Source organism: Pseudophryne corroboree, chromosome 1, assembly GCF_028390025.1.
Source record: "Pseudophryne corroboree isolate aPseCor3 chromosome 1, aPseCor3.hap2, whole genome shotgun sequence".
Lineage (NCBI taxonomy): Eukaryota > Metazoa > Chordata > Amphibia > Anura > Myobatrachidae > Pseudophryne > Pseudophryne corroboree.
Genome location: NC_086444.1, coordinates 235,042,196 through 235,070,175, shown reverse-complemented (window position 1 = coordinate 235,070,175; position 27,980 = coordinate 235,042,196). Strand labels below are relative to the sequence as shown.

At 45.7% G+C, this 27,980-nt stretch overlaps 1 protein-coding gene across 1 annotated transcript in view; it reads right to left on the bottom strand.

Moving 5' to 3' along the window:
- YTHDC2 (YTH N6-methyladenosine RNA binding protein C2) overlaps nt 1–27,980 on the bottom strand; it is a 408,514-nt gene that overhangs the window by 11,199 nt on the left and 369,335 nt on the right. Inside the window, exons 27-30 of the mRNA XM_063964142.1 lie at nt 22,954–23,128; nt 22,083–22,286; nt 15,611–15,793; nt 11,922–12,035 (exon numbers count right to left, since the gene is read on the bottom strand). Coding sequence (XP_063820212.1) covers nt 11,955–12,035; nt 15,611–15,793; nt 22,083–22,286; nt 22,954–23,128 — 643 coding nt within the window. The 3' untranslated portion in view covers nt 11,922–11,954. The remainder of the gene's footprint in view (nt 1–11,921; nt 12,036–15,610; nt 15,794–22,082; nt 22,287–22,953; nt 23,129–27,980) is intronic.

The window sequence follows — 27,980 nt, the reverse complement described above, 5'->3', positions numbered from 1 at the left end:
TTCAAGTGACAGTAGTGCTGCTATGCCATCCAAGAACAGTGATGGAACAGGTATAAAGCGTAAACACAAGTCTATATCGGTGCAGGCAAAAGTTGAGATATTACGAAAACTGGACCGCGGTGTTTCAGTGAAGAAGCTGTGTGATACATACGGTCTCGGTTCCTCAACAGTGTATGACATAAAAAAACACAGGGAGAAAATATTACAGTTCTTTGCAGAAAGTCAATCTAAGAAGCAAATGAGCATTAGGAAAACTATGAAATCTGGTAAAAGCACTGAGCTTGATCGAGTGTTGTTGGAATGGTTTCGACAACGTCGGAGTGATGGTGTAGACTTGTCAGGCATCATGGTACAGGAACAAGCTAAGTTGTATCATAAAGCACTAAAACTTGACTATGAGTGTGATTACAGTGAAGGATGGCTGCATAGGTTTAAGACACGTCATGGAATTTCAATGCGTAAAGTGTGTGGTGAAAAACGGTCTGCAAACCATGAAGCAGCTGATGACTATGTGGATGAGTTTGCAAAGCTTGTGGCTGATGAAAACCTCTCCCCCCAGCAAGTTTATAATGCCGATGAAACTGCACTGTATTGGCGATGTACCCCTAGGAAAACTTTATCAATGGAGGATGAAGAAGCCCCCACAGGGTTTAAACAATCTAAGGACAGCGTTACTGTCCTAGGTTGCTCCAATGCTGCCGGAACTCACCGATGCAAGCCACTAGTGATCGGAAAAAGTAAATGCCCTAGGGCTTTAAAAGGTGTTAAAGTGTATCCTGTAATTTATCGTGCAAATAAAAATGGATGGATTACCACCGAGTTAATGCTAGAGTGGTTTGAAAAGTATTTTGTGGCAGAAGCCAGAGCACACTGCACATCTGTAGGCCTATCAGAGGACTGCAAAATCCTTCTTATTCTGGACAACTGTTCAGCTCACCCTAGAGCTGAACTGCTGCGCAAGAATAACGTGTTTACAGCATACTTACCACCAAAACTGTACATCTCTTATCCAACCACAAGATCAAGGAATATTGCGCTCTATGAAGGCCAAGTATCGTACACTTTTCATGAAACGCATGCTAGATGTGGTGAATTCAGGCAAGCCTATTGAGTCGTTTATCAAAGACTTTAACATGAAAGATGTACTTTGGTTTGTTGCTAGTGCCTGGGAGAATGTAAATTCGTTAACACTAAAGAATGGTTGGCATAAGTTGTGGCCTGCCATGGTGTTTGAAAATGCACCTGATGAAGATCCCAGTATTGCCTTCACAGGATTTCGTGTAGCAAATGATGATGAATGTGTTCTTGAGTTACTTGAATATGCAAAAACTTGTACTGCAACTGCTGCCAACAACCTATCAAGTAGGCTGAACGAAGAAAATCTGGCAGAGTGGATGGAGGTTGACGTTGAAACACCTGTTGTGCGTCACTGTACTGACTCTGAAATTATAGATATGGTTTTGAATCCTGCAAAAAATAAGATTTTACTTACCGATAAATCTATTTCTCGTAGTCCGTGGTGGATGCTGGGGACTCCGTCAGGACCATGGGGATTAGCGGCTCCGCAGGAGACAGGGCACAAAAATAAAGCTTTAGGATCAGGTGGTGTGCACTGGCTCCTCCCCCTATGACCCTCCTCCAAGCCTCAGTTAGGATACTGTGCCCGGACGAGCGTACACAATAAGGAAGGATTTTGAATCCCGGGTAAGACTCATACCAGCCACACCAATCACAGCGTACAACTTGTGATCTGAACCCAGTTAACAGTATGACAAACGTAGGAGCCTCTGAACAGACGGCTCACAACAATAACAACCCGATTTTTTTGTAACAATAACTATGTACAAGTATTGCAGACAATCCGCACTTGGGATGGGCGCCCAGCATCCACTACGGACTACGAGAAATAGATTTATCGGTAAGTAAAATCTTATTTTCTCTGACGTCCTAGTGGATGCTGGGGACTCCGTCAGGACCATGGGGATTATACCAAAGCTCCCAAACGGGCGGGAGAGTGCGGATGACTCTGCAGCACCGAATGAGAGAACTCCAGGTCCTCTTTAGCCAGGGTATCAAATTTGTAGAATTTTACAAACGTGTTCTCCCCCGACCACGTAGCTGCTCGGCAGAGTTGTAATGCCGAGACCCCTCGGGCAGCCGCCCAGGATGAGCCCACCTTCCTTGTGGAATGGGCCTTGACAGATTTAGGCTGTGGCAGGCCTGCCACAGAATGTGCAAGTTGAATTGTGCTACAAATCCAAAGAGCAATCGTCTGCTTAGAAGCAGGAGCACCCAGCTTGTTGGGTGCATACAGTATAAACAGCGAGTCAGATTTTCTGACTCCAGCCGTCCTTGAAATATATATTTTCAATGCCCTGACAACGTCCAGCAACTTGGAATCCTCCAAATCGCTAGTAGCTGCAGGCACCACAATAGGCTGGTTCAGGTGAAACGCTGACACCACCTTAGGCAGAAAATGAGGACGCGTCCGCAGTTCTGCCCTGTCCGAATGGAAAATCAGATATGGGCTTCTATACGATAAAGCCGCCAATTCTGATACTCTCCTGGCTGAAGCCAGGGCCAGTAGCATGGCTACTTTCCATGTAAGATATTTCAAATCCACCGATTTGAGTGGCTCAAACCAATGGGATTTGAGAAAATCCAAAACTACATTAAGGTCCCACGGAGCCACTGGGGGCACAACCGGGGGCTGTATATGTAGTACTCCTTTTACAAAAGTCTGGACTTCAGGAACTGAAGCCAATTCTTTCTGGAAGAAAATCGACAGGGCCGAAATTTGAACCTTAATGGACCCCAATTTGAGGCCCATAGACAATCCTGTTTGCAGGAAATGTAGGAATCGACCCAATTGAAATTCCTCCGTGGGGGCCTTCCTGGCCTCACACCACGCAACATATTTTCTCCAAATGCGGTGATAATGTTGTGCAGTCACGTCCTTCCTGGCTTTGACCAGTGTAGGAATGACCTCTTCCGGAATGCCTTTTTCCCTTAGAATTCGGCGTTCAACCGCCATGCCGTCAAACGCAGCCGCGGTAAGTCTTGGAATAGACACGATCCCTGCTGAAGCAGGTCCCGTCTTAGAGGTAGAGGCCACGGATCTTCCGTGAGCATCTCCTGAAGTTCCGGGTACCAATTTCTTCTTGGCCAATCCGGAGCCACGAGTATCGTTCTTACTCCCCTTTGCCGTATAATTCTCAGTACTTTTGGTATGAGAGGCAGAGGAGGAAACACATACACTGACTGGAACACCCACGGTGTTACCAGAGCGTCCACAGCTATTGCCTGAGGGTCTCTTGACCTGGCGCAATACCTGTCCAGTTTTTTGTTGAGGCGAGACGCCATCATATCCACCTTTGGTTTTTCCCAACGGTTCACAATCATGTGGAAGACTTCTGGATGAAGTCCCCACTCTCCCGGGTGTAGATCGTGTCTGCTGAGGAAGTCTGCTTCCCAGTTGTCCACTCCCGGAATGAACACTGCTGACAGTGCTATCACATGATCTTCCGCCCAGCGAAGAATCCTTGCAGCTTCTGCCATTGCTCTCCTGCTTCTTGTGCCGCCCTGTCTGTTTACGTGAGCGACTGCCGTGATGTTGTCCGACTGGATCAACACCGGCTGACCCTGAAGCAGGGGTTTTGCCAGGCTTAGAGCATTGTAAATCGCTCTTAGCTCCAGTATATTTATGTGAAGAGACATCTCCAGGCTTGACCATACTCCCTGGAAGTTTCTTCCCTGTGTGACCGCTCCCCAGCCTCTCAGACTGGCATCCGTGGTCACCAGGACCCAGTCCTGTATGCCGAATCTGCGGCCCTCTAACAGATGAGCACTCTGCAACCACCACAGAAGAGACACCCTTGTCCGTGGCGATAAGGTTATCCGCTGATGCATCTGCAGATGCGATCCGGACCATTTGTCCAGCAGATCCCACTGAAAAGTTCTTGCGTGAAATCTGCCGAATGGAATCGCTTCGTAAGAAGCCACCATTTTTCCAAGGACCCTTGTGCAATGATGCACTGACACTTTTCCTGGTTTTAGGAGGTTCCTGACTAGCTCGGATAACTCCCTGGCTTTCTTCTCCGGGAGAAACACCTTTTTCTGGACTGTGTCCAGAATCATCCCTAGGAACAGCAGACGTGTCGTCGGAAACAGCTGCGGTTTTGGAATATTTAGAATCCACCCGTGCTGTCGTAGAACTACTTGAAATAGTGCTACTCCGACCTCCAACTGTTCTCTGGACCTTGCCCTTATCAGGAGATCGTCCATTTTCTTTGAAGAAGAATCATCATTTCGGCCATTACCTTGGTAAGGACCCGGGGTGCCGTGGACAATCCAACCGGCAGCGTCTGAAACTGATAGTGACAGTTCTGTACCACGAACCTGAGGTACCCTTGGTGAGAAGGGCAAATTGGGACATGGAGGTAAGCATCTGTCCCGGGACACCATATAGTCCCCTTTTTCCTGGTTCGCTATCACTGCTCTGAGTGACTCCATCTTGATTTGAACCTTTTTATGTAAGTGTTCAAATATTTCAGAGTTAGAATAGGTCTCACCGAGCCGTCTGGCTTCAGTACCACAATATAGTGTGGAATAATACCCCTTTCCTTGTTGTAGGAGGGGTACTTTGATTATCACCTGCTGGGAATACAGCTTGTGAATTGTTTCCACTACTGCCTCCCTGTCGGAGGGAGACGTTGGTAAAGCAGACTTCAGGAACCTGCGAGGGGGAGACGTCTCGAACTTCCAATCTGTACCCCTGGGATACTACATGTAGGATCCAGGGGTCCACTTGCGAGTGAGCCCACTGCGTGCTGAAACTCTTGAGACGACCCCCCACCGCACCTGAGTCCGCTTGTACGGCCCCAGCGTCATGCTGAGGACTTGGCAGAAGCGGTGGAGGGCTTCTGTTCCTGGGAATGGGCTGCCTGCTGCAGTCTTCTTCCCTTTCCTCTATCCCATGGCAGATATGACTGGCCTTTTGACCGCTTGCCCTTATGGGGACGAAAGGACTGAGGCTGAAAAGACGTTGTCTTTTTCTCCTTTATACGGCAATACTTCCATGTGCCGTTTGGAATCTGCATCACCTGACCACTGTCGTGTCCATAAACAACTTCTGGCAGATATGGACATCGCACTTACTCTTGATGCCAGAGTGCAAATATCCCTCTGTGCATCTCGCATATATAGAAATGCATCCTTTAAATGCTCTATAGTCAATAAAATACTGTCCCTGTCAAGGGTATCAATATTTTCAGTCAGGGAATCCGACCAAGCCACCCCAGCGCTGCACATCCAGGCTGAGGCGATCGCTGGTCGCAGTATAACACCAGTATGTGTGTATATACTTTTTAGGATATTTTCCAGCCTCCTATCAGCTGGCTCCTTGAGGGCGGCCCTATCTGGAGACGGTACCGCCACTTGTTTTGATAAGCGTGTGAGCGCCTTATCCACCCTAAGGGGTGTTTCCCAACGCGCCCTAACTTCTGGCGGGAAAGGGTATACCGCCAATAATTTTCTATCGGGGGAAACCCACGCATCATCACACACTTCATTTAATTTATCTGATTCAGGAAAAACTACAGGTAGTTTTTTCACACTCCACAAAATACCCTTTTTTGTGGTACTTGTAGTATCAGAAATATGTAACACCTCCTTCATTGCCCTTAACAAGTAACGTGTGGCCCTAAAAGAAAAATACGTTTGTTTCTTCACCGTCGACACTGGAGTCAGTGTCCGTGTCTGTGTCTGTGTCGACCGACTGAGGTAAAAAGACGTTTTAACGCCCCTGACGGTGTTTGAGACGCCTGGACAGGTACTAATTGGTTTGCCGGCCGTCTCATGTCGTCAACCGACCTTGCAGCGTGTTGACATTATCACGTAATTCCTTAAATAAGCCATCCATTCCGGTGTCGACTCCCTAGAGAGTGACATCACCATTACAGGCAATTGCTCCGCCTCCTCACCAACATCGTCCTCATACATGTCGACACACACGTACCGACACACAGCACACACACAGGGAATGCTCTGATAGAGGACAGGACCCCACTAGCCCTTTGGAGAGACAGAGGGAGAGTTTGCCAGCACACACCAAAACGCTATAATTATACAGGGACAACCTTTATATAAGTGTTTTTCCCTTATAGCATCTTAATATATATAATCATATCGCCAAATAAGTGCCCCCCCTCTCTGTTTTAACCCTGTTTCTGTAGTGCAGTGCAGGGGAGAGCCTGGGAGCCTTCCCACCAGCATTTCTGTGAGGGAAAATGGCGCTGTGTGCTGAGGAGAATAGGCCCCGCCCCCTTTTCGGCGGGCTTCTTCTCCCGTTTTTCTGAGACCTGGCAGGGGTTAAATACATCCATATAGCCCCAGGGGCTATATGTGATGTATCTTTTAGCCAGTATAGGTATTTCATTGCTGCCCAGGGCGCCCCCCACAGCGCCCTGCACCCTCAGTGACCGCTGGTGTGAAGTGTGTGACAACAATGGCGCACAGCTGCAGTGCTGTGCGCTACCTCATGAAGACTGAAAAGTCTTCTGCCGCCGGTTTCTGGACCTCTTCACTTTTCGGCATCTGCAAGGGGGTCGGCGGCACGGCTCCGGGACCGGACTCCATGGCTGGGCCTGTGTTCGATCCCTCTGGAGCTAATGGTGTCCAGTAGCCAAAGAAGCCAATCCATCCTGCACGCAGGTGAGTTCACTTCTTCTCCCCTAAGTCCCTCGTTGCAGTGAGCCTGTTGCCAGCAGGACTCACTGTAAAATAAAAAACCTAAAAACTTTTTCTAAGCAGCTCTTTAGGAGAGCCACCTAGATTGCACCCTGCTCGGACGGGCACAAAAACCTAACTGAGGCTTGGAGGAGGGTCATAGGGGGAGGAGCCAGTGCACACCACCTGATCCTAAAGCTTTATTTTTGTGCCCTGTCTCCTGCGGAGCCGCTAATCCCCATGGTCCTGACGGAGTCCCCAGCATCCACTAGGACGTCAGAGAAATCACTGAAAGTGACGATGGTGACAGTGAAGACGAAAATGTTATTGAAATCCCCACTGGTATTGACAAGCTGATTGAGATGATAAGTGAGCTAATCAAAGGACTAGAACAACGTAACTTTGTGACAGAACAAGAGCTAATGCATTTTCATTTGATGAAAGAAAAACTGTACAGGGAAAGGTCAAAACTTATGAAACAACCTCGCCTTGATGTCATGTTTAATAAGCTATGCAAGAATGTGCCTAAGAGCAGTACCTGTTCTCTAGCATCTCCAATTCCTCCAAGTTCTAGATCAGGTCCCTGTTCCCCAGACATCCCATGTGCAACTGTCCCACCTGAAATACTTCTTCAAGACCACGCTGATGATTAGGTTGTAGTGGGAGTTGGACTGTGGAAGGTTTAGAGTTGGGCTGTGGAAGGTATAGGGTAGGTTGTTGGGCTGTGGAAGTTATAGGGTAGGTTGTAATAGGAGTTGGGCTGTGGAAGGTTTAGAGTTGGGCTGTGGAAGGTATAGGGTAGGTTGTTGGGCTGTGGAAGTTATAGGGTAGGTTGTAATAGGAGTTGGGCTGTGGAAGATTTAGAGTTGGGCTGTGGAAGGTTTAGAGTTGGGCTGTGGAAGGTTTAGAGTTGGGCTGTGGAAGGTATAGGGTAGGTTGTTGGGCTGTGGAAGGTATAGGGTAGGTTGTTGGGCTGTGGAAGTTATAGGGTAGGTTGTAATAGGAGTTGGGCTGTGGAAGGTTTAGAGTTGGGCTGTGGAAGGTTTAGAGTTGGGCTGTGGAAGGTTTAGAGTTGGGCTGTGGAAGGTTTAGAGTTGGGCTGTGGAAGGTATAGGGTAGGTTGTTGGGCTGTGGAAGTTATAGGGTAGGTTGTAATAGGAGTTGGGCTGTGGAAGGTTTAGAGTTGGGCTGTGGAAGGTTTAGAGTTGGGCTGTGGAAGGTATAGGGTAGGTTGTTGGGCTGTGGAAGGTTTAGAGTTGGGCTGTGGAAGGTATAGGGTAGGTTGTAGTGGGAGTTGGGCTGTGGGAGGGTAAGAGTTAGTGTCATTTTGCATGAGGTTTAGTACTTTCCTTGAAGTTACTGTTTCACTTACTGTTAATGGTTGTTCAAAACGAACCTGATACCTGTTTTGCTTATAAACAGTTTTGCATACACTACTGTGTTTATTCATTCATTAATATTATACTGTAGCATATATTTGACTATTTATTGCTTTAGAAATGTTCTGAAGGTGCAAAATTAGTTTCCACCGTTAATCCGGCAAAATCGATAATCCGGCACGGCACTGGAACCGAGGATGCCGGAAAATCGGTGGTGTACCTGTATATATATCAAGGTGATGTACTTGATATAATTCAATTCATGAGGTAATAAGAATAAAAATAAAAACAATAAAAAAGTAAAATATAAGTAGAAAATAAATGGTGTATGTAAGTATAATTTGAGTACCAGATATGTGTGGATAATAAATAGAAGAGACAAAGGATTTGACGGAATAATAGAGTATACAAATACTAATCTAGAGATGGGTACAAGGGTAATTATTATTTTATAACCCTGTATCAGATGTTATTTCTATGACAACCTATTGTTTTTATCTTAAAAAGGGTATAATTTCCATATCCAGGTTAAGTCCCCTAGGTGCCATAGTGCCCATTTCATATATCATCCTTGTCTCTACTTTTGAGAGGATATCTTCCATGTTTCCACCCCTCAGGGGTCTTTTGATCTGCTTTAGTCCAATAAATTGTAGCAGCCCTTGGTCCGAATTATGTGCTTCTTTGAAATGTATCGGTATGCTATGATTTGTACGTTCATTCTTAATATTACATAAGTGCTCTTGGATCCGGATATGTAATTTTCTTTTTGTTTTGCCAATATACTGTAGGCCGCATGGGCACCACAGCATATAGATAACTCCAGAAGTATGACAACTCAATCTCTCCGTAATGGTGAACACTTTCTTATTGGAATTGGATGTGATTGTCTTAATTATTCTTGTTGAGTTCTGTCTGGTCTTCTTGCAGGCTGTACAGACACCACAACGTGAGAACCCCCGATTGTTCAATATTTTCTCTGTTTTAATTGTCGTAAATTGATTCCTAACTATAGAAGTCTTGAGGGTGGGTGCTCTTCTGTACACCAATCGAGGGCGAGAAGGAATTTCATCTTTGAGGTCTTCGTCTGTCTTTAGGATATGCCAATGACGCTGGAGACTGTTTTCCAAGAGTTTACTTTGAGTTGAGTAATCGGATATGAAGATTACATCTTTTGGGCCTTCTACTTTTTTCACTTTATATTTCAAAAGTCCATCTCTCTCCATCTTGCTGATTTTTTCTCTCTAATTTTCAAGGTTTATCACATTATAAATGTTTCGCCTTGAAGTTTTCCAACATGATTGATGATTGCTGTTCAAAATCAATTGCTCTGGAGCAATTTCTCCTTACTCTTTTAAACTGACCCCCAGGAATGTTAGTTATCCAATTTTTATGATGGTTGCTCCGTGCACTCAAGTAACTGTTGCAGTCTGTTGGTTTTGTATATGTTCTTGTCTCCAATTTTTTCTCGTCCACAAAAATTGTCCAAGAAGTTGATAGATGTTCTGCTTGTACTATGAGTAAATTCTAAATTGATATTATTTTCATTCAGTTGATTCAGAAATGTGTCCAGATCTTGCTGCATACCTTTCCAAACAATTATTATATCGTCAATGAATCTTGCCCACAGTTTAAGATTATTTTCTATGGAGGTGTTATTCCAGATTGTATTTCTCTCCCATTCTGCTAAAAACAGGTTTGCATAAGATGGCGGAAATTTGCTGCCCATAGCAGTTCCTGTTATCTGCACATAGAAGTCATCACCAAATTGGAAATAATTATGCTGTAATATGAAGAACATCGATTGCACCAGAAACTGTATTTGGTAATTTTTAAGGTTGGTGCCCTCTTCCAGTCTTCTCTTTACATGTCTGCATCCATCCTCATGTTGTATACAAGTATATAGGAACATGATGTCACAGGTGGCCAAGATTAAATCTTCTTCCCATTCTATTTCTTTCATCATATTTATTATATGTGTAGTATCTTTTAGATAGCTTTTCTGTTTAACTACTGCTGGTTGTAAATATTTATCCACATATCCTGAGAGGTTAGATGTTAAGGACCCTATGCCCGCAATAATGGGTCTTCCAGGTGGGTTCTTCATATCCTTGTGGATCTTGGGTAGATGGTAGAAAACCGGCATAATTGGATTTTTTTGGTTAAAAAACTCGAACTCTTTTTTATCCAAGATAAAAACAGGAAAGAAAACAGGTTTCACCTATTTGTGCTAAACTGAATTATGGGAAATGTGCTACCCAGTTATACTCAGACTAAAGGCCTCTATACATCCAAGTGCCAATCCCCGACCCAGCCAGAACCACCGATCCAATGAGGAATTGGGGAAATTAAACATGTTAAAAATGCCTGCTTTCCGGATCCCAATTGTTTTCAGGCGAGATTGAGGAATTGCGATTTTTAAACAAATGTAATATTCCCGGTTGTCGGGATCAGCAAACAGTGGCAAAATATGTTGTTGATCTGTATGGGGGCAATCAGGCATGCAAAATGTATCTTCTCAAGATAAGCCATTTTCAAGGTCCATGCAGCATTAACAGCAGCTTTTTCAGCTAAGGCTGCCTGAGCACTTAGCCTGAATTTTGCATGTTTAATAAAAACATAAAATTCCAACTACAGCAATAGGGACATTCAGTCTATAAGGGACAAAGAGGGGAAGGTGACCCTGAACACTTACAACTGTTTAAGGGGTCTATGTACTAAGCCTTGGAGAGAGATAAAGTGGACAGAGATAAAGGGCGGGATGTACCAAGCAATTGCTGTACATCGCACCACTTACAGCACTGATACTAGTCGCATATGTACTAACATATGTGATTAGTATCGCAAAGGGCAGCTCTCCCGATAAGAGCTGCCCTTTGCGATGGCTGACGGTCCCTGGACTTCAGAAGGCTGCTGAGGATGCTGGGAGGGAATCCCTCTGACAGTACTGATGTGGAAAGAAGCCCAAAGGCTTCTATAGGATACCCTCTGCATCAGAAACCTGACATCCGGGCCTTAGTACATATACGCGAAATGCAGTAAACCCCCCGAAAACTGGATTTTAATGCATTTCCCGTATGTACGCCAGTGAGAAGGGAGAGGGGCTCTACACACGGGCCCTCCCCTATCTGTGTTGTGCGTTTGTGATTCTTTTACTGCTCTCCCAATAGCATTATAAACACAAACTTTAAGGGCATATGTACTAAGCCCTGGAGAAAGATGAAGTGGACAGAGATAAAGTACCAGCCAACCAGCTCCTAACTGACATGTTACAGGCTGTGTTCTAAAAATTACAGTTAGAAGCTAGTTGGTTGGGTAAATGGGATGTACCCCTTCTCGTTGGTGGTTTGCCGCAGTAAACTCCTGGCAAGTACTATACATGCACTGGTCTCCGGTAAAAAGGTGCAAGTGTCGTTTTTGTACATTAATAAAACGAAGCCTGCACAGATCATAGTGATCTGTACAGCTCTTCACATAAACTCTTCTACCAGGAGCAGAGTTATTACATGGGCGGATTTTTTGTTGGCTTTGCAGCAGGTTCTAAACCCGATGCTTAGTATGTTATCTGTGTTAAATAATGGTCTACTGCTGTCTAAAGTCTGGGGGTTTCTGTGAATTATCATCAAATTTGCCTTTAGTATATCTCTATCTTGCAAAACGTACGAATATTTGCAGAAAAACACAAACAACACTTAAATTTACCCCAGAGGGTGTAGATATCATGCACGTAATATAAACGTAGACTTTAGAAGCAGCAAGACTCCTATGAAGTAAACGTATGTATAATGGAGAGAGTTGGTGCAGGAGAAAGATACTCACTGAAATAAAATGGCACCTGAGTTTGGCTGCTTGTCAGTGAGAAACACTTCTGTCTCCCAACAGAATTCTGTCCCAAAGCAATAATAATTGTTCCCCAACCTGAGGCTCCAGCTCCTAGAAAGGGTCAAAAATGTGAATAGATAAATACAAGGACTTCGAAGAAAACCACTGCAAACTCACAAGAACAATGTAAAGAGCGATCATGCAACTTACTGTGATTTCCAAATACTAGTAACCACGCTCCCTTACAAATGCCTTATATAAAATGTATCAAGAGATACAGTATACTATAGAAATACACCCATCAGCCATTTAAAACCACCTGCCTGTATTGTGTAGGTCTCCCTTGTGCTTCCAAAACAGCTCTGACCCACTGAGGCATGGACTCCACAAGACCTCTGTCGGTGTCCTGTGGTATCTACCACCAAGCCCTTAGCAGCAGTAGAAGTTAGTCCTCCATGACTTGTTTTACCAGCAAATCCCACAGACGTTTGATCAGACTGAGATCTGGACAATTTTGAGGCACCTTGGACGCTTCGCCATGTTCCTCAAACCATTCCTGTAGTGTGGCAGGGTGTATTAACCTGCTTAAAGAGGCCACTGTCATCAGGAAATACCACTGACATGAAGGGGTGCACTTCGTCTGCAGCAATGTTTAGGTAGGTGGTACATGTCAAAGTAACATCCAGATGATTTCCAGCCGAACACTGGACCTGATTGTAAATTCTGCTAAGTAGCAGAATTTGAAATCCTTTAGATCGCATGATGGGGGCCGCCCATCGCAGGGCAAGGCCGTGCGCTGGGCGGCTCGCAATTTCACGGTGATCGCTAAAATTAAGGAAGCCTCCTGCTAGCGCAGCCTGGCTGCGCCAGCAGGAGGCCCTCCGCCATATTTTTGATCGCGGGGGCTGCGTGTGAGGTCACGCAGCCACCTCGATCACGCCATCACGCCGCCCATGCCCACGTTTCTGAGCCGCAAAGCTCCATCTCTGCCTTGGAAACGGAAAGTTGCGCACCCCCCCCCTCCCCGCGAACACCCCTGCGCATGTGCCCGCATCCTCTTAGCAGTTTTTTCGATAGCGTATTGCAGTCCAACCTGAATTAGGCCCATTGCCCAGAGCATTACACTGCCTGTGCAGAGTTGACTTCTTCCCATAGTGCATCCTGGTGCCATTTCTTCCCCAGGTAAATGACACACACACCTATGTAAATGACACACACACACACACGCACACCTAGTCGCCAAGTGATGTAAAAGAAAATATGATTCATCAGACAAGACCACCGTCTTCCATTACTCCATGGTCCAGTTCTGACACTTTCGGAGGTGAACAGGGGTCAGAATGGCCACTCTGGTCTGCGATGCACTGAGTGTTCTGACACCTTTCTAGCCAGCATTAACTTTTCCAGCAATATATGTCCCAGTATTCTGTGGGATCTGACCAGATGGTCTAGCCTTTGCTCCTCACACACATCAATGAGCCTTGGACTCCACTGACCCTGTAGGCAGATCACAGATTGTCCTTCTTTGGACTACTTTTGGAGTAGTATTAACTACTGCTTACTGGGAACACCCCAAAAGACCTGCTGTTTGCAGATACTCTGACCCGGTTATCTAGCCATCAGAATTTGGCCATCAGATCCTTATGCTTGCCCATTTTTCCTGCTTCAAACACATCAACATAAAGAACCGCGTGTTCGCTTGCTGCCTAATATATCCTACCCCTTGACAGGTACCATTGTAATGAGATAATCAATATTATTTATTTCACCTGTCAGTCGTTTTAATGTTATAGCTGATGGGTGAATATTTGTTTCAAGTAAAAAATAAAAAAAAATAGGAGGGGGAGAATGTCAGGAAATATCAATACTACAATCACCCAGAGCAGACATAGGCAAAAGAAAGATCATTGGGCACCCACACGTAGATCACAGCAACATAATAACTACTGCAACACTTTAGTTTGTCCCACTGTCACAAAACAAGTGTGGGAGCCAATTAGAACCAAATTCCTCCTTCAAAAAATTTAGAAAGTGGAGGAAAGACTTCAAAATACCCAGAGCCTTTTTGTGTCTGCATATAAACAGCGCTTGTATGGAACAAAGGGGCACATTTATTAAGCCTGGTGAAGTGATAATGTGGAAGGTGATAAAGGACCAGCCAGTCAGCTCCTGTCATTTTTCAAACCCAGCATGTGACATGGCAGTTAGGATCTGATTGGCTGGTACTTTATCACCTTTTACATTATCACTTCACCAAGCTTAATAAATCTACTCCAAATTTTTTATTGAACTCAATGTGCTGCAGAGAGGAAAATTGCTGCAGCTGAAACAGATAAATTCATTACTTGGTTTAACGGTGTTCCTTTTTAGTATATTTTGTGATCAAAGCTTATTTTGATTTGTGTATTAGCAGCATACTGACACGGCATGCATTAACTGTATATCAATGAGGCATGAGTGCATATTACCTGTGTGCAAGAAATTTGGGTTAGTATTAACTGTATATTGGTAAAGTATATGAGCGCCTTTAGACTTGAAGTGGGGAGTACAGTAAATTAACAAATAGTAGATCCAATAAGTAAAATCCTGCCACTCCTGACCAAGAGTTACGTGTGCTACCACCAAAAGCTATGTGTGCTACAGTACCACTAGGAGCTTTGCGTTCTACCACCAAAGGCTATGTGTACTACCACCAAAAGCTATGTGCACTATAGTAACACCAGTAGCTTTGCGTTCTACCACCAAATGCTATGTGTGCTACAATACCACCAAGAGCTATCCGTGCTAACACCGAGAGCTACCCGCGCTACCACCGAGAGCTACGTATGCTACCACCTAGAGCAATGCCACTTTGAATGAATGTGGTAGGGGATGGGATAAGCAGAATAAAATTTGCATAACAAACTGTTTATTTCTTGGGGATGTGGGATCTCCTACTGCAGGATGGTTCGCAAATGTTCAGGGTGTATAAATGACAAAGTACAGCATGAACAGTTATTTATAGCTAGATCACACAGATAAGCACACTAATCCTTTTTTAATAATTGGATGCAATACTGTAAAATACAGAAATAAAAACACCTAGGGGTAGATTTATCAAAGCTTGACGAGAGATAAAGTACCAATCACAGCCTTTAAAGGGGGGTACTCACGGAGCGATATTCTAAGCAATCTGACTAGATTGCTTAGAATATCGGCAGGATCGCTCCGTGTGTAGCCCCCTCGGCGATAGCGATGCGCGGCCCCGCACATCGCTATCGCCGCTGCTAGATTGGCCTGCATGCAGGCCAATCTAGCGGGTCGCTCACCTCACCCGCTGGGTGAAGTGAGCGGCCCCCCCGTCTCCCCCCGCACGCTCAGCACAGATCGCGCTGTGCTGAGCGGCAGGAGAGATGTGTGCTGAGCGGTTCGCTCAGCACGCATCTCTCCTTGATCGGCCCGTGAGTACTGGGCTTAACTGTCATTTTTCAAAAACAGCCTGTAACTTGACACTTAGAAGGTGACTTTATATCTTTCATTTTTATCTCTCCAAGGCTTAGTAAGTAGACCCCCTTATCTTATAAACCTCCCCCTTAATCATGAAACTGCATGTTCTATGTATGTACTAGCACTATTCCTATGTTATTAGACAGAATGTGCTGTAAGTGGACTACACCTCTACTGATAAACCCATATGCAAAGGTTACCTGTCCATCACGACTGATCTGCACTTTCTTATTGTCATTCCATGGGTTCAGCAAGTGGTGGGCAAACTGAAAAGGCAAGCTTTCTTTCCGCATCCATTCCACCTTAAACACTCCTCCAAGACTTGTGGACCCCCAGTCCTGACTTTTCTCCCGGCCAATCTCTGAACACATTCGTGCAAAGCCCTGCCAAACAATAACAAGAGTGATATATATATTCATGCAGATAACAGGCAGACAACTAATTGTCATTACGATGCGCTTCTACTACAGTAAACAATCTGATTGTCCAATGATATACTATGTTTGCAGGAAAGTAACCTGATGAAGAAAGGTTCAGACCAAATGGCAAAATCATCCATGATAATAGGATTTTAATACCTACCAGTAAATACTTTTCTCGTAGTCCATAAGGGATACTGGGGTCTTAGTACTATGGGGTTGAGTTGGATACGTGGATTTCTAAAGTTGCTGCGGGGAAATCCACGTTTCTCCCCTCTGGGGCCCCACCGGCTAGACGTTCCTACCCGGGACCGTCTGCCTAGTCCTTTCGGTCTAACAGATTTAGATCTAGGGCCAGTGGTGCATCCAATGCGGCTAGAGGCACCAGAGGCAAGACAAGAAAACCAGCAACCGCAGTTTTGACCACGAAATCCAACGTGGATTTACCCGCAGTAACTTTAGAAATCCACGTATCCAACTCAACCCCATCGTACTAAGATCCCAGTATCCCTTATGGATGCTAGAGAAAATAAGAATTTACTTACCGATAATTCTATTTCTCATAGTCCGTAGTGGATGCTGGGGACTCCGTAAGGACCATGGGGAATAGCGGCTCCGCAGGAGACTGGGCACATCTAAAGAAAGCTTTAGGACTAACTGGTGTGCACTGGCTCCTCCCCCTATGACCCTCCTCCAAGCCTCAGTTAGGATACTGTGCCCGGACGAGCGTACACAATAAGGAAGGATTTTGAATCCCGGGTAAGACTCATACCAGCCACACCAATCACACCGTAGTATAACCTGTGATCTGAACCCAGTTAACAGCATGATAACAGAGGAGCCTCTGAAAGATGGCTCACAACAATAATAACCCGATTTTTGTAACAATAACTATGTACAAGTATTGCAGACAATCCGCACTTGGGATGGGCGCCCAGCATCCACTACGGACTATGAGAAATAGAATTATCGGTAAGTAAATTCTTATTTTCTCTAACGTCCTAAGTGGATGCTGGGGACTCCGTAAGGACCATGGGGATTATACCAAAGCTCCCAAACGGGCGGGAGAGTGCGGATGACTCTGCAGCACCAAATGAGAGAACTCCAGGTCCTCCTCAGCCAGGATATCAATTTTGTAGAATTTTACAAACGTATTTGCTCCTGACCAAGTAGCTGCTCGGCAACGTTGTAAAGCCGAGACCCCTCGGGCAGCCGCCCAAGATGAGCCCACCTTCCTTGTGGAGTGGGCATTTACAGATTTTTGGCTGTGGCAGGCCTGCCACAGAATGTGCAAGCTGAATTGTACTACAAATCCAACGAGCAATAGTCTGCTTAGAAGCAGGAGCACCCAGCTTGCTGGGTGCACACAGGATAAACAGCGAGTCAGATTTCCTGACTCCAGCCGTCCTGGAAACATATATTTTCAGGGCACTGACAACGTCTAGCAACTTGGAGGCCTCCAAGTCCCTAGTAGCCGCAGGCACCACCAATAGGTTGGTTCAGGTGAGACGCTGAAACCACCTTAGGGAGAAACTGAGGACGAGTCCTCAATTCCGCCCTGTCCGAATGGAAAATCAGATACGGGCTTTTTCAGGATAAAGCCGCCAATTCTGACACGCGCCTGGCCCAGGCCAGGGCCAACAGCATGACCACTTTCCATGTGAGATATTTTAACTCCACAGATTTAAGTGGTTCAAACCAATGTGACTTTTGGAACCCAAAACTACATTGAGATCCCAAAGTGCCACTGGAGGCACAAAAGGAGGCTGTATATGCAGTACCCCTTTTACAAAACGTCTGAACTTCAGGGACTGAAGCTAGTTCTTTTTGGAAGAAAATTGACAGGGCCGAAATTTGAACCTTAATGGACCCCAATTTCAGGCCCATAGACACTCCTGTTTGCAGGAAATGTAGGAATCGACCCAGTTGAATTTCCTCCGTCGGGCCTTACTGGCCTCGCACCACGCAACATATTTTCGCCAATTGCGGTGATAATGTTTTTGCGGTTACATCCTTCCTGGCTTTGATCAGGATAGGGATGACTTCATCCGGAATGCCTTTTTTCCTTCAGGATCCGGCGTTCAACCGCCATGCCGTCAAACGCAGCCGCGGTAAGTCTTGGAACAGACAGGGTCCTTGCTGGAGCAGGTCCCTTCTTAGAGGTAGAGGCCACGGATCCTCCGTGAGCATCTCTTGAAGTTCCGGTTACCAAGTCCTTCTTGGCCAATCCGGAGCCACGAATATAGTGCTTTCTCCTCTCCATCTTATCAATCTCAGTACCTTGGGTATGAGAGGCAGAGGAGGGAACTCATACACTGACTGGTACACCCACGGTGTTACCAGAGCGTCTACAACTATTGCCTGAGGGTCTCTTGACCTGGCGCAATACCTGTCGAGTTTTTTTAATCATGTGGACGACTTCTGGGTGAAGTCCCCACTCTCCCGGGTGGAGGTCGTGCTGAGGAAGTCTGCTTCCCAGTTGTCCACTCCCGGAATGAATACTGTTGACAGTGCTATCACATGATTTTCCGCCCAGCGAAGAATCCCTGCAGCTTCTGCCCTTTGCCCTCCTGCTTCTTGTGCCACCCTGTCTGTTTACGTGGGTGACTGCCATGATGTTGTCCGACTGGATCAATACCGGCTGACCTTGAAGCAGAGGTCTTGCTAAGCTTAGAGCATTGTAAATGGCCCTTAGCTTCAGGATATTTATGTGAAGTGATGTATCCAGGCTTGACCCTAAGCCCTGGATATTCCTTCCCTGTGTGACTGCTCCCCAGCCTCGCAGGCTGGCATCCGTGGTCACCAGGACCCAGTCCTGAATGCCGAATCTGCGGCCCTCTAGAAGATGAGCACTCTGCAACCACCACAGGATGGATACCCTTGTCCTTGGTGACAGGGTTATCCGCTGATGCATCTGAAAATGCGACCCGGACCATTTGTCCAGTAGGTTCCACTGGAAAGTTCTTGCGTGGAATCTAACGAATGGGATTGCTTCGTAGGAAGCCACCATTTTTACCCAGAACCCTTGTGCATTGATGCACTGAGACTTGGTACGATTTTAGGAGGTTCCTGACTAGCTCGGATAACTCCCTGGCTTTCTCTTCTGGGAGAAACACCTTTTTTCTGGACTGTGTCCAGGAACATCCCTAGAAAACAGAAGACAAGTCGTCGGAACCAGCTGCGAATTTGGAATATTGAGAATCCAATCGTGTTGCCTCAACACTACCTGAGATAGTGCTACACCGACTTCCAACTGTTCCCTGGATCTTACCCTTATCAGGGAATCGTCCAAGTAAGGGATAACTAAAATTCCCTTCCTTCGAAGGGATATCATTTCGGCCATTACCTTGGTAAAGACCCGGGGTGCCGTGGACCATCCCTACGGCAGCGTCTGAACTGATAGTGACAGTTCTGTACCATAACCTGAGGTACCCTTGGTGAGAAGGGTAAATTTTGACATGAAGGTAAGCATCCTTGATGTCCCGAGACATCATGTAGTCCCCTTCTTCCAGGTTCGCAATCACTGCTCTGAGTGACTCAATCTTGAATTTGAACCTCTGTATGTAAGTGTTCAAAGATTTTAGATTTTAGATTTAGAATCGGTCTCACCGAGCCGTCTGGCTTCGGTACCACAATAGTGTGGAATAATACCCCGTTCCCTGTTGCAGGAGGGGTACCTTGATTATCACCTGCTGGGAATACAGCTTGTGAATGGCTTCCAAAACTGCCTCCCTGTCAGAGGGAGACGTCGGTAAAGCCGACCTTTGGAAACGGCGAGGGGGAGACGTCTCGAATTTCAATATGTACCCTTGAGATATTACCTGAAGGATCCAGGGGTCTACTTGCGAGTGAGCCCACTGCGCACTGAAATTAATTGAGAACGGGCCCCCACCGTGCCTGAGCTTGTAAGGCCCTAGCGTCATACTGAGGGCTTTGCAGAGGCGGGAAAGGATTTCTGTTCCTGGGAACTGGGTAATCTCTTCAGCCTTTTTCCTCTCCCTCTGTCACGAGCAGAAAAGAGGAACCTTTTGTCCGCTTGCCAACAAAGGACTGCGCCTGATAATACGGCGTCTTATTTTGAGAGGCGACCTGGGGTACAAACGTGGATTTCCCAGTTGTTGCCATGGCCACCAGGTCTAAAAGACCGACCCCAAATGTCCCCTTTCAAAGGCAATACTTCCAAATGCCGTTTGGAATCCGCATCACCTGACCATTTTACTGGTAGAATTGGACAACGCACTTATACTTGATGCCAGTCGGCAATTATTCCGCTGTGCATCCTGCATATATAGAAATGCATCTTTTAAATGCTCTATAGGCAATAATATACTATCCTTATCTAGGATATCAATATTTCCAGTCAGGGAATCCGACCATGCCAACCCAGCACTGCACCTCCAGGCTGAGGCGATTGCTGGTCGCAGTATAACACCAGTATGTGTGTGAATACATTTTTGGATACCCTCCTGCTTTCTATCAGCAGGATCCTTAAGGGCGGCCATCTCATGAGAGGGTAGAGCCCTTGTTCTTACAAGCGTGTGAGCGCCTTATCCCCCCTAGGGGGTGTTTCCCAACGCACCCTAACCTCTGGCGGGAAAGGGTATACAGCCAATACTTTTTAAGAAATTATCAATTGTTATCGGGAGGAAACCCACGCATCATCACACATTTTATTTCTCAGATTCAGGAAAACTACAGGTAGTTTTTCCCTCACCGAACATAATACCCCTTTTTGGTGGTACTCGTATTATCAGAAATGTATAAAACATTTTCCATTGTCTCAATCATGTAACGTGTGGCCCTACTGGAAATCACGGTTGTCTCTTCACCGACGACACAGGAGTCAGTATCCGTGTCGGCGTCTGTATCTGCCATCTGAGGTAACGGGCGCTTTAGAGCCCCTGATGGCCTATGAGACGTCTGGACAGGCACAAGCTGAGTAGCCGGCTGTCTCATGTCAACCACTGTTTTTTATACAGAGCTGACACTGTCACGTAATTTTCAACCGTACATCCACTCAGGTGTCGACCCCCTAGGTGGTTACATCACTGTTACAGACACTCTGCTCCGTCTCCACATCATTTTTCTCCTCATACATGTCGACACAAACGTACCGACACACAGCACACACACAGGGAATGCTCTGATAGAGGACAGGACCCCACTAGCCCTTTGGGGAGACAGAGGGAGAGTTTGCCAGCACACACCAGAGCGCTATATATATACAGGGATAACCTTATATAAGTGTTTTTCCCCTTATAGCTGCTGTATAGTTAATACTGCGCCTAATTAGTGCCCCCCTCTCTTTTTTAACCCTTTCTGTAGTGTAGTGACTGCAGGGGAGAGCCAGGGAGCTTCCCTCCAACGGAGCTGTGAGGGAAAATGGCGCTTGTGTGCTGAGGAGATAGGCTCCGCCCCTTCACGGCGGCCTTTTCTCCCGCTTTTTTTAGGAAAACTGGCAGGGGTGAAATGCATCCATATAGCCCAGGAGCTATATGTGATGTATTTCTTTAGCCATATAAGGTTTAAACATGTTGTATTGCGTCTCAGGGCGCTCCCCCCCAGCGCCCTGCACCCTCAGTGACCGGAGTGTGAAGTGTGCTGAGAGCAATGGCGCACAGCTGCAGTGCTGTGCGCTACCTTATTGAAGACAGGAACGTCTTCTGCCGCCGATTTTTCCGGACCTCTTCGCTCTTCTGGCTCAGTAAGGGGGCCGGCGGCGCGGCTCCCGGACCCATCCAGGCTGAACCTGTGATCGTCCCTCTGGAGCTAATGTCCAGTAGCCAAGAAGCCCAATCCACTCTGCAGTCAGGTGAGTTCGCTTCTTCTCCCCTTAGTCCCACAATGCAGTGAGCCTGTTGCCAGCAGGTCTCACTGAAAATAACAAACCTAAACTAAAACTTTCACTAAGAAGCTCAGGAGAGCCCCTAGTGTGCACCCTTCTCGTCGGGCACAGAAATCTAACTGAGGCTTGGAGGAGGGTCATAGGGGGAGGAGCCAGTGCACACCAGTTAGTCCTAAAGCTTTCTTTAGATGTGCCCAGTCTCCTGCGGAGCCGCTATTCCCCATGGTCCTTACGGAGTCCCCAGCATCCACTTAGGACGTTAGAGAAATAGCAAATCACATGTAATATAGACAAAGTATTTTATAAACATTCATGTATATTACACAAGTCCCGCCAACAGCTTTGACACATCGATGCATTAAATTTCCCCTATGAAACCATAGGTAGACTAAGTCATTGGATTTTCACCTGAAAGTGGCCAGATCCCTGCACAGAGAACACCAGATACACAGTGCTGCTCTCCCAGAATGCCCTGTTCAGTTTGCGCTCATTACTTTGAGTCGTGGACCAGATCCCTTTCTGCTGGGAGATCTCAAGGTTTCTCAGGTTGCAACTCTTCATGATAAAATAACGCACTGATACATTTGGTCGCGGTGATGGAGATTTTGAGCCCTATAAGACAAATAAAAAAATATAACATTCTCCATTTGTTTGCTATTTACTGGAGGTATTACCAATAACGATACCACAAGTTCTGCCAAATATCAATCTCTACTCTAATTTGATAAAGATGCAGCCATGTTAATCTTTGCTGCGATGCTGCATGGTGTGCCGGGCTCCAACTATTCACAGCCGGCGGTTACTCCATTAATTCCATATGGAGCGATCACCATCTGCAAATAGTCACAGCCCAGCACGCCATGCAGCATGCCACGTCGCAGCAAATATAAACATGGCTACATCTGTATATGGAAACCTCTTTTGTAGGGACAAGCCAAACAGACCGCAATAGGAACAGCTATCATTAAATTGACATGTAACACCTGCTTTCTATATACAGATTCAATTAACAACATTGCAAGTATTGAGGCATATGTAATAGCATCCAAGCTTGCCAGAGGTGTGGGATGCCGGCTGATCTTGGACGTGTTTTTTTTAAAGTGGTAATCATTTACAAAGTAAAACCATGCTTTGTAAATGATTGCTGCTTTAAAAAACTGCCCGAGATCAGCCGGCATCAACATCTCCGGCAAACTCAGATGCTATTGTATTTGCCAGATTGTGTTTATGATTATTAGCACATGTGATATCAATGTTCTCAGTTACTTGCGGGTGATACCTTGAGTGAAGCAGGTGGCGTAGGACTTGCACAGGGGCTGAGGTAGCTACTGTTTTCAGAAGCTTTCACAGCTGACTGATCTGGCTGCTCTTCCAGTCGCTTCGGGTGTAAAATGCTCCTCTCAATATACGTGGGTTGCTGTGAAATAGCTGGGGATGGAGCTTTCAAACTTGTTCTGCAGAAGAACAACAAAACAACTAAATAAAACTATAATATGGAAGCAAAAGGCACATAGATATATTATACACTCAGTGATCCCATCCATACACATACGGAACATGTGCAGAAATTTGACCTAACTCCTTATTTACTATAGGAAGTCACGAAATGTTAATTCCATACAGCAGTAATTGTTTTAAACATTATTGTAGAGAGAACTGTGCTCCTGGGCCACTGCATTCTCCAATGCATGGCTGTAGTGTTACTGATGATGTTAGGTTCCTGGCTCCACAAAAGAGAACACTGATTGTACAATGTCATAGCATCTGATCGCTGCTGGACTTTTAAAGTGAGAGGTAAATATTTAAATATAAAACCTAAGATAACATATGTATTTTAAAGAACTAGACAAGCAATTTTCAGGGTCATTTTGGAGGATTGTGCTGTATAAGTAAAAATAATAATGGTACTGTTTGTCGCAATGAGAGAGAAGGAACCAGTCACATGGGACTGTACTTTCTACTCTCCTGTCCAGGATGTCCACGTGTGGCTGGATATGATGTAAGTGTCAACCCCATGCAACATGTCATAGACGCTCTTATATTTCCAAGCACGCTGATACATGGGCTAATGACTGTTGCCGTAGAGAGTCCTTGGATTGGAATGTGAGAATATGCACGATAATAGAACTAAAGGGTGGAAGTGTAGCTAGATAAGGAGATGCACAACTAGATTAATTTGCTTCTTTATTAAGTACACCTTTCCAGTATCAGGTGCTGCCCTTGATATCCCCTGTGCAACCAGGATTCTTTATGGAATGGTTTCAACAAGATGATGGAAACATTCCTTACAAATTCTGGTCCATGTTGATATGACAGCATCAAGTAATTGATGGAGATTGGTCAGGTGCACATTCCTGTTCCAATTCTCTCCTGTTGGACTGAGATTGGGTGACCGTAGAGGCCACAGAAGTACAATGAACTTACTAGATGTGGTTTAAAAGACGACAATAACAATGTCACCAGTTGTAATGTCAACACCACAATGCCGACATTGTTAAAATGTCGACAAGAGACACGTCCACAGTCTCGAAATGTCAACATTGTCAGGGTTAGGCACTAGAGTGAGGGTTAGGGATAGTGGAGAAATGCGTATCAGAACGACCGAGGATCAGAAGTCTGAGCCAGAAGTGGTGGTCACATGACTGCTGGGACCCAGAAGATGCAATTGGAGCCACCAGGAGAAGGTCAGTCACTGCTGGGCCACCAGGGAGGATATGTCCACATTCTAACATGTTGACATTTCATCACTGTCTACGCAATGAATGTCAACATGGTCAACTCCGACATTATGGCCAAAGTCGGCGTGTCATACCCAATGCGGTAATGAGCTGAAATGTGTTTTGTAACACAGCGAGTTATCCTAAATCGGCTAAGCAATTTTATTGTGAGACCAACTACTCCGCAATGACATCAATTTTGGTGGTTCAGGTGTTATTCGATAGGGTGTGTGATGTAGATGTGCAATAAAGTTGCAGAATATAAGTGGTCCAGTTGTTGAGGAATAACACATCAAAGTCGTGATTTTTTTTTCCCCCATAGAAAAAGCACTGAGTGGGGGGGCGTGCGTTTTTTCCCTTTGGGTTGTAAATTGCAGCAAAGTCCTTGCCAATTTTTTTCTGTCCTAAATTGAGTAATTATAATGAATCCTCTCTTTCAGGATACAGTAACTGTATGGCTACAGTAAGCGGACCGGATACAGTAAACTTTAAATGAACACATTGCAGAATACACAATCATTTGTTTTTGCTCTATTTCAAGCAAAGCGGTTGATTAGCTCATTTAGTTAAATCTTATGCTTGCACTCTGCCAATTCTGGCCACATGCACATGTCACTTACTGCTTTAACCTCAACACATGCATCTCCTACTGTATTTAATGTGCACAACCATGGTCTAATGCTTCACAAAAAAAATCTCTGTCCACTCACTGGAGTCTGTGTATGTTACTGGTTATAAAATGTATATGCAGTACTGGTCACATGAACTATGCCTATTCCCCAATCTAGCTTTCCAACAGGTCTTTAATCATCTTGTGTACTATAAATGCTGCACACTATAACTGGACAAACTAACACCAGGTAGGAGCTTAGCTATAACAGGTGTTCTTAGGCTTCTTGGGTACAAATTCAAGCATATACTGCAGGCATATCAGCACCCAGCAGTGCAGCAAGTTGTGTAATGCTGATCCCGCTGTACTGTAACCCTTCATATACTGGACAGTTCAGACTGAGTCGTACACAGATATACAAGTGCCACATGTCAAGTTAATCAGTATAGTCTCCTGGTGCGTCCTAGTGCGACTGATATGCACTTTTGGGCGAAAGACATCCAATGCTAGCAGAGTCTCCAGGGACCTGGCGCGCTAAGAGGGGCTGTTTGGCGCAACCGCAGCAATAGTGTATGAGGACACATCTGTAGGTTAGGAGCTGTTTCACAATACCAGATGCACGGATCATGCTGTGAATTACTGCGCTCTAGAGCACTTTTTAAAATTTAAGGCCAGCTGCATACTAGAATGATGTGTAGCTGGCCGGCCAATCCGATGGGAAACCTGCATCAGCAAGTGTGTACACACCTGCACTAGGCAAGAGACAACAGCCCGATGTAGGATGCCATGCTGCATTCGACAATATGTTCTGATTGGCAGCATGGCCAACCGGAAGATATCAACCAGGGGAGTGCACAAATCGGGCAAACACACTGAATGATCCAGCCAATATGCTGTTCCAATTTGGCAGGAAAAAATAGGATTTTAATTACCTACCGGTAAATCCTTTTCTCGTAGACCGTAGAGAATACTGGGAATCAATTTAGTACCATGGGGTATAGACGGGTCCACTAAGAGCCTTGGGCAAATTAAGAATTTATTAGTATGCGCTGGCTCCTCCCTCTATGCCCTCCTACCAGACTCAGTCTAGGAAACTGTGCCCGAGGAGACAGACATACTTTGAGAGAAGGATAGATAAGGAAAGTCATGAGATTACGAACCAGCACACAGAACAATAGGAAAGCCATGCTAACCAAACTTGAAACATGAACAGCAACAGCTCAACAAACCCGAATACTTAACCAAGTAACAGTGCAGGAAGAACGAGGCACCGGGCGGGTGCCCAGTATCCTCTACGGACTACGAGAAAAGGATTTACTAGTAGGTAATTAAAATCCTATTTTCTCTTACGTCCTAGAGCAGGCCTGGCCAACCAGTGGTTCTCCAGCTGTTATAAAACTGCAAGTCCCATCATGCCTTGCCACAGTTTTGATATTAGTTAATGCTAAAAATGTGGCAGGGAATGCTGGGATGTGTAGTTTCACAACATCTGGAGAGCCACAGGTTGGCCAGGCCTGTCCTAGAGGATACTGGGAATCCATTTAGTACCATGGGGAAGTACCAAAGCTCCTAAACCGGGTGGGAAAGTGCTGAAGTTCCTGCAGAACTTATTGACCAAACTGAAGGTCCTCAGAGGCCAAAGTATCTAACTTGTAAAACTTTGCAAACGTGTTCGAACCTGACCAAGTAGCTGCTCGGCAGAGCTGTCAAGCTGAGACACCCCGGGCAGCCACCCAAGAAGAACCCACCGACCTAGTAGAGTGGGCTTGTACAGATTTTGGAACTGGCAACTCTGCCGTGGAATAAGAATGCTGGATAGTGAGCCTAATCCAGCGTGCGATAGACTGCTTGTAAGCAGGACACCCAATTGTATTGGGCTCAGAGAATGAACAGTGAGTCGGATTTTCTGTGACGAGCTTTTCTCTTTACATACACCTTCAAAGCCCTCACAACATCCAAAGACTTTGAAGAAGCAGAGGTGTCCGTCACAGCCGGAACCACAATAGGTTGGTTGATGTGAAAAGCGGACACCACCTTAGGAAGAAATTGCTGACGAGTTCTGAGTTCAGCTCTGTCCTCATGGGAAATTAAGTAGGGACTCTTGTGAGACAACACCCCTAACTCCAACACACGTCTTGCTGAGGCAAAGGCCAACAGTGTGACGGTCTTCCAAGTAAGGTACTTTATGTCAACCTCCTGTAACAGTTCAAACCAGTCCAATTGGAGGAACTGCAGCACCAAATTGAGATCCCAAGGTGCCATGGGAGGCACAAAGGGAGGCTGGATGTGCAGAACACCTTTCAAGAACGTCTGGACGTCAGGGAGAGAAGCCAATTGTTTCTGAAAGAAAATAGACAAAGCAGAAATCTGGACTTTAGTAGAGCCTAGGTGTAGGCCCACATCCACTCCCGACTGCAGAAAAAGCAGGAAACGTCCCAGATGAAATTCCACCGCTGAATATTGTCTGCTCTTACACCAAGAGACATACTTCTTTCATATACGGTGGAAATGTTTTGACGTTACCCCCTTCTAGGCTTGGATCATAGTTGGGATGACCTTGTCAGGAATTCCTCTCCTTGCTAGAATCAGCCGTTCAACTTCCATGCCGTTAAACGTAGCCGCGGTAAGCCTTGATAGACGAACGAGCCCTGTTGCAGAAGATCCTCGCGAAGAGGTAGAGGCCATGGATCTTCTATCAGCATCTCGAAAAGATCCGCGTACCAGGCCCTTCGAGGCCAGTCCAGAACAATGAAGATTGCTTGAACCTTTTCTATCTTTATTCTTTTTAGAATTCTTGAGATCAGAGGAAGTGGAGGAAATATGTACACCATTTCGTAGACCCACAGAGTTGTCAGAGCGTATACCGCCACTACTTGTGGGTCTATCGACCTGGAACAATACCGCTTGAGCTTCTTGTTGAGTCGAGAGGCCATTATGTCGACTGTGGATATCCCCACTGAGGCGACAACCACCGGAACA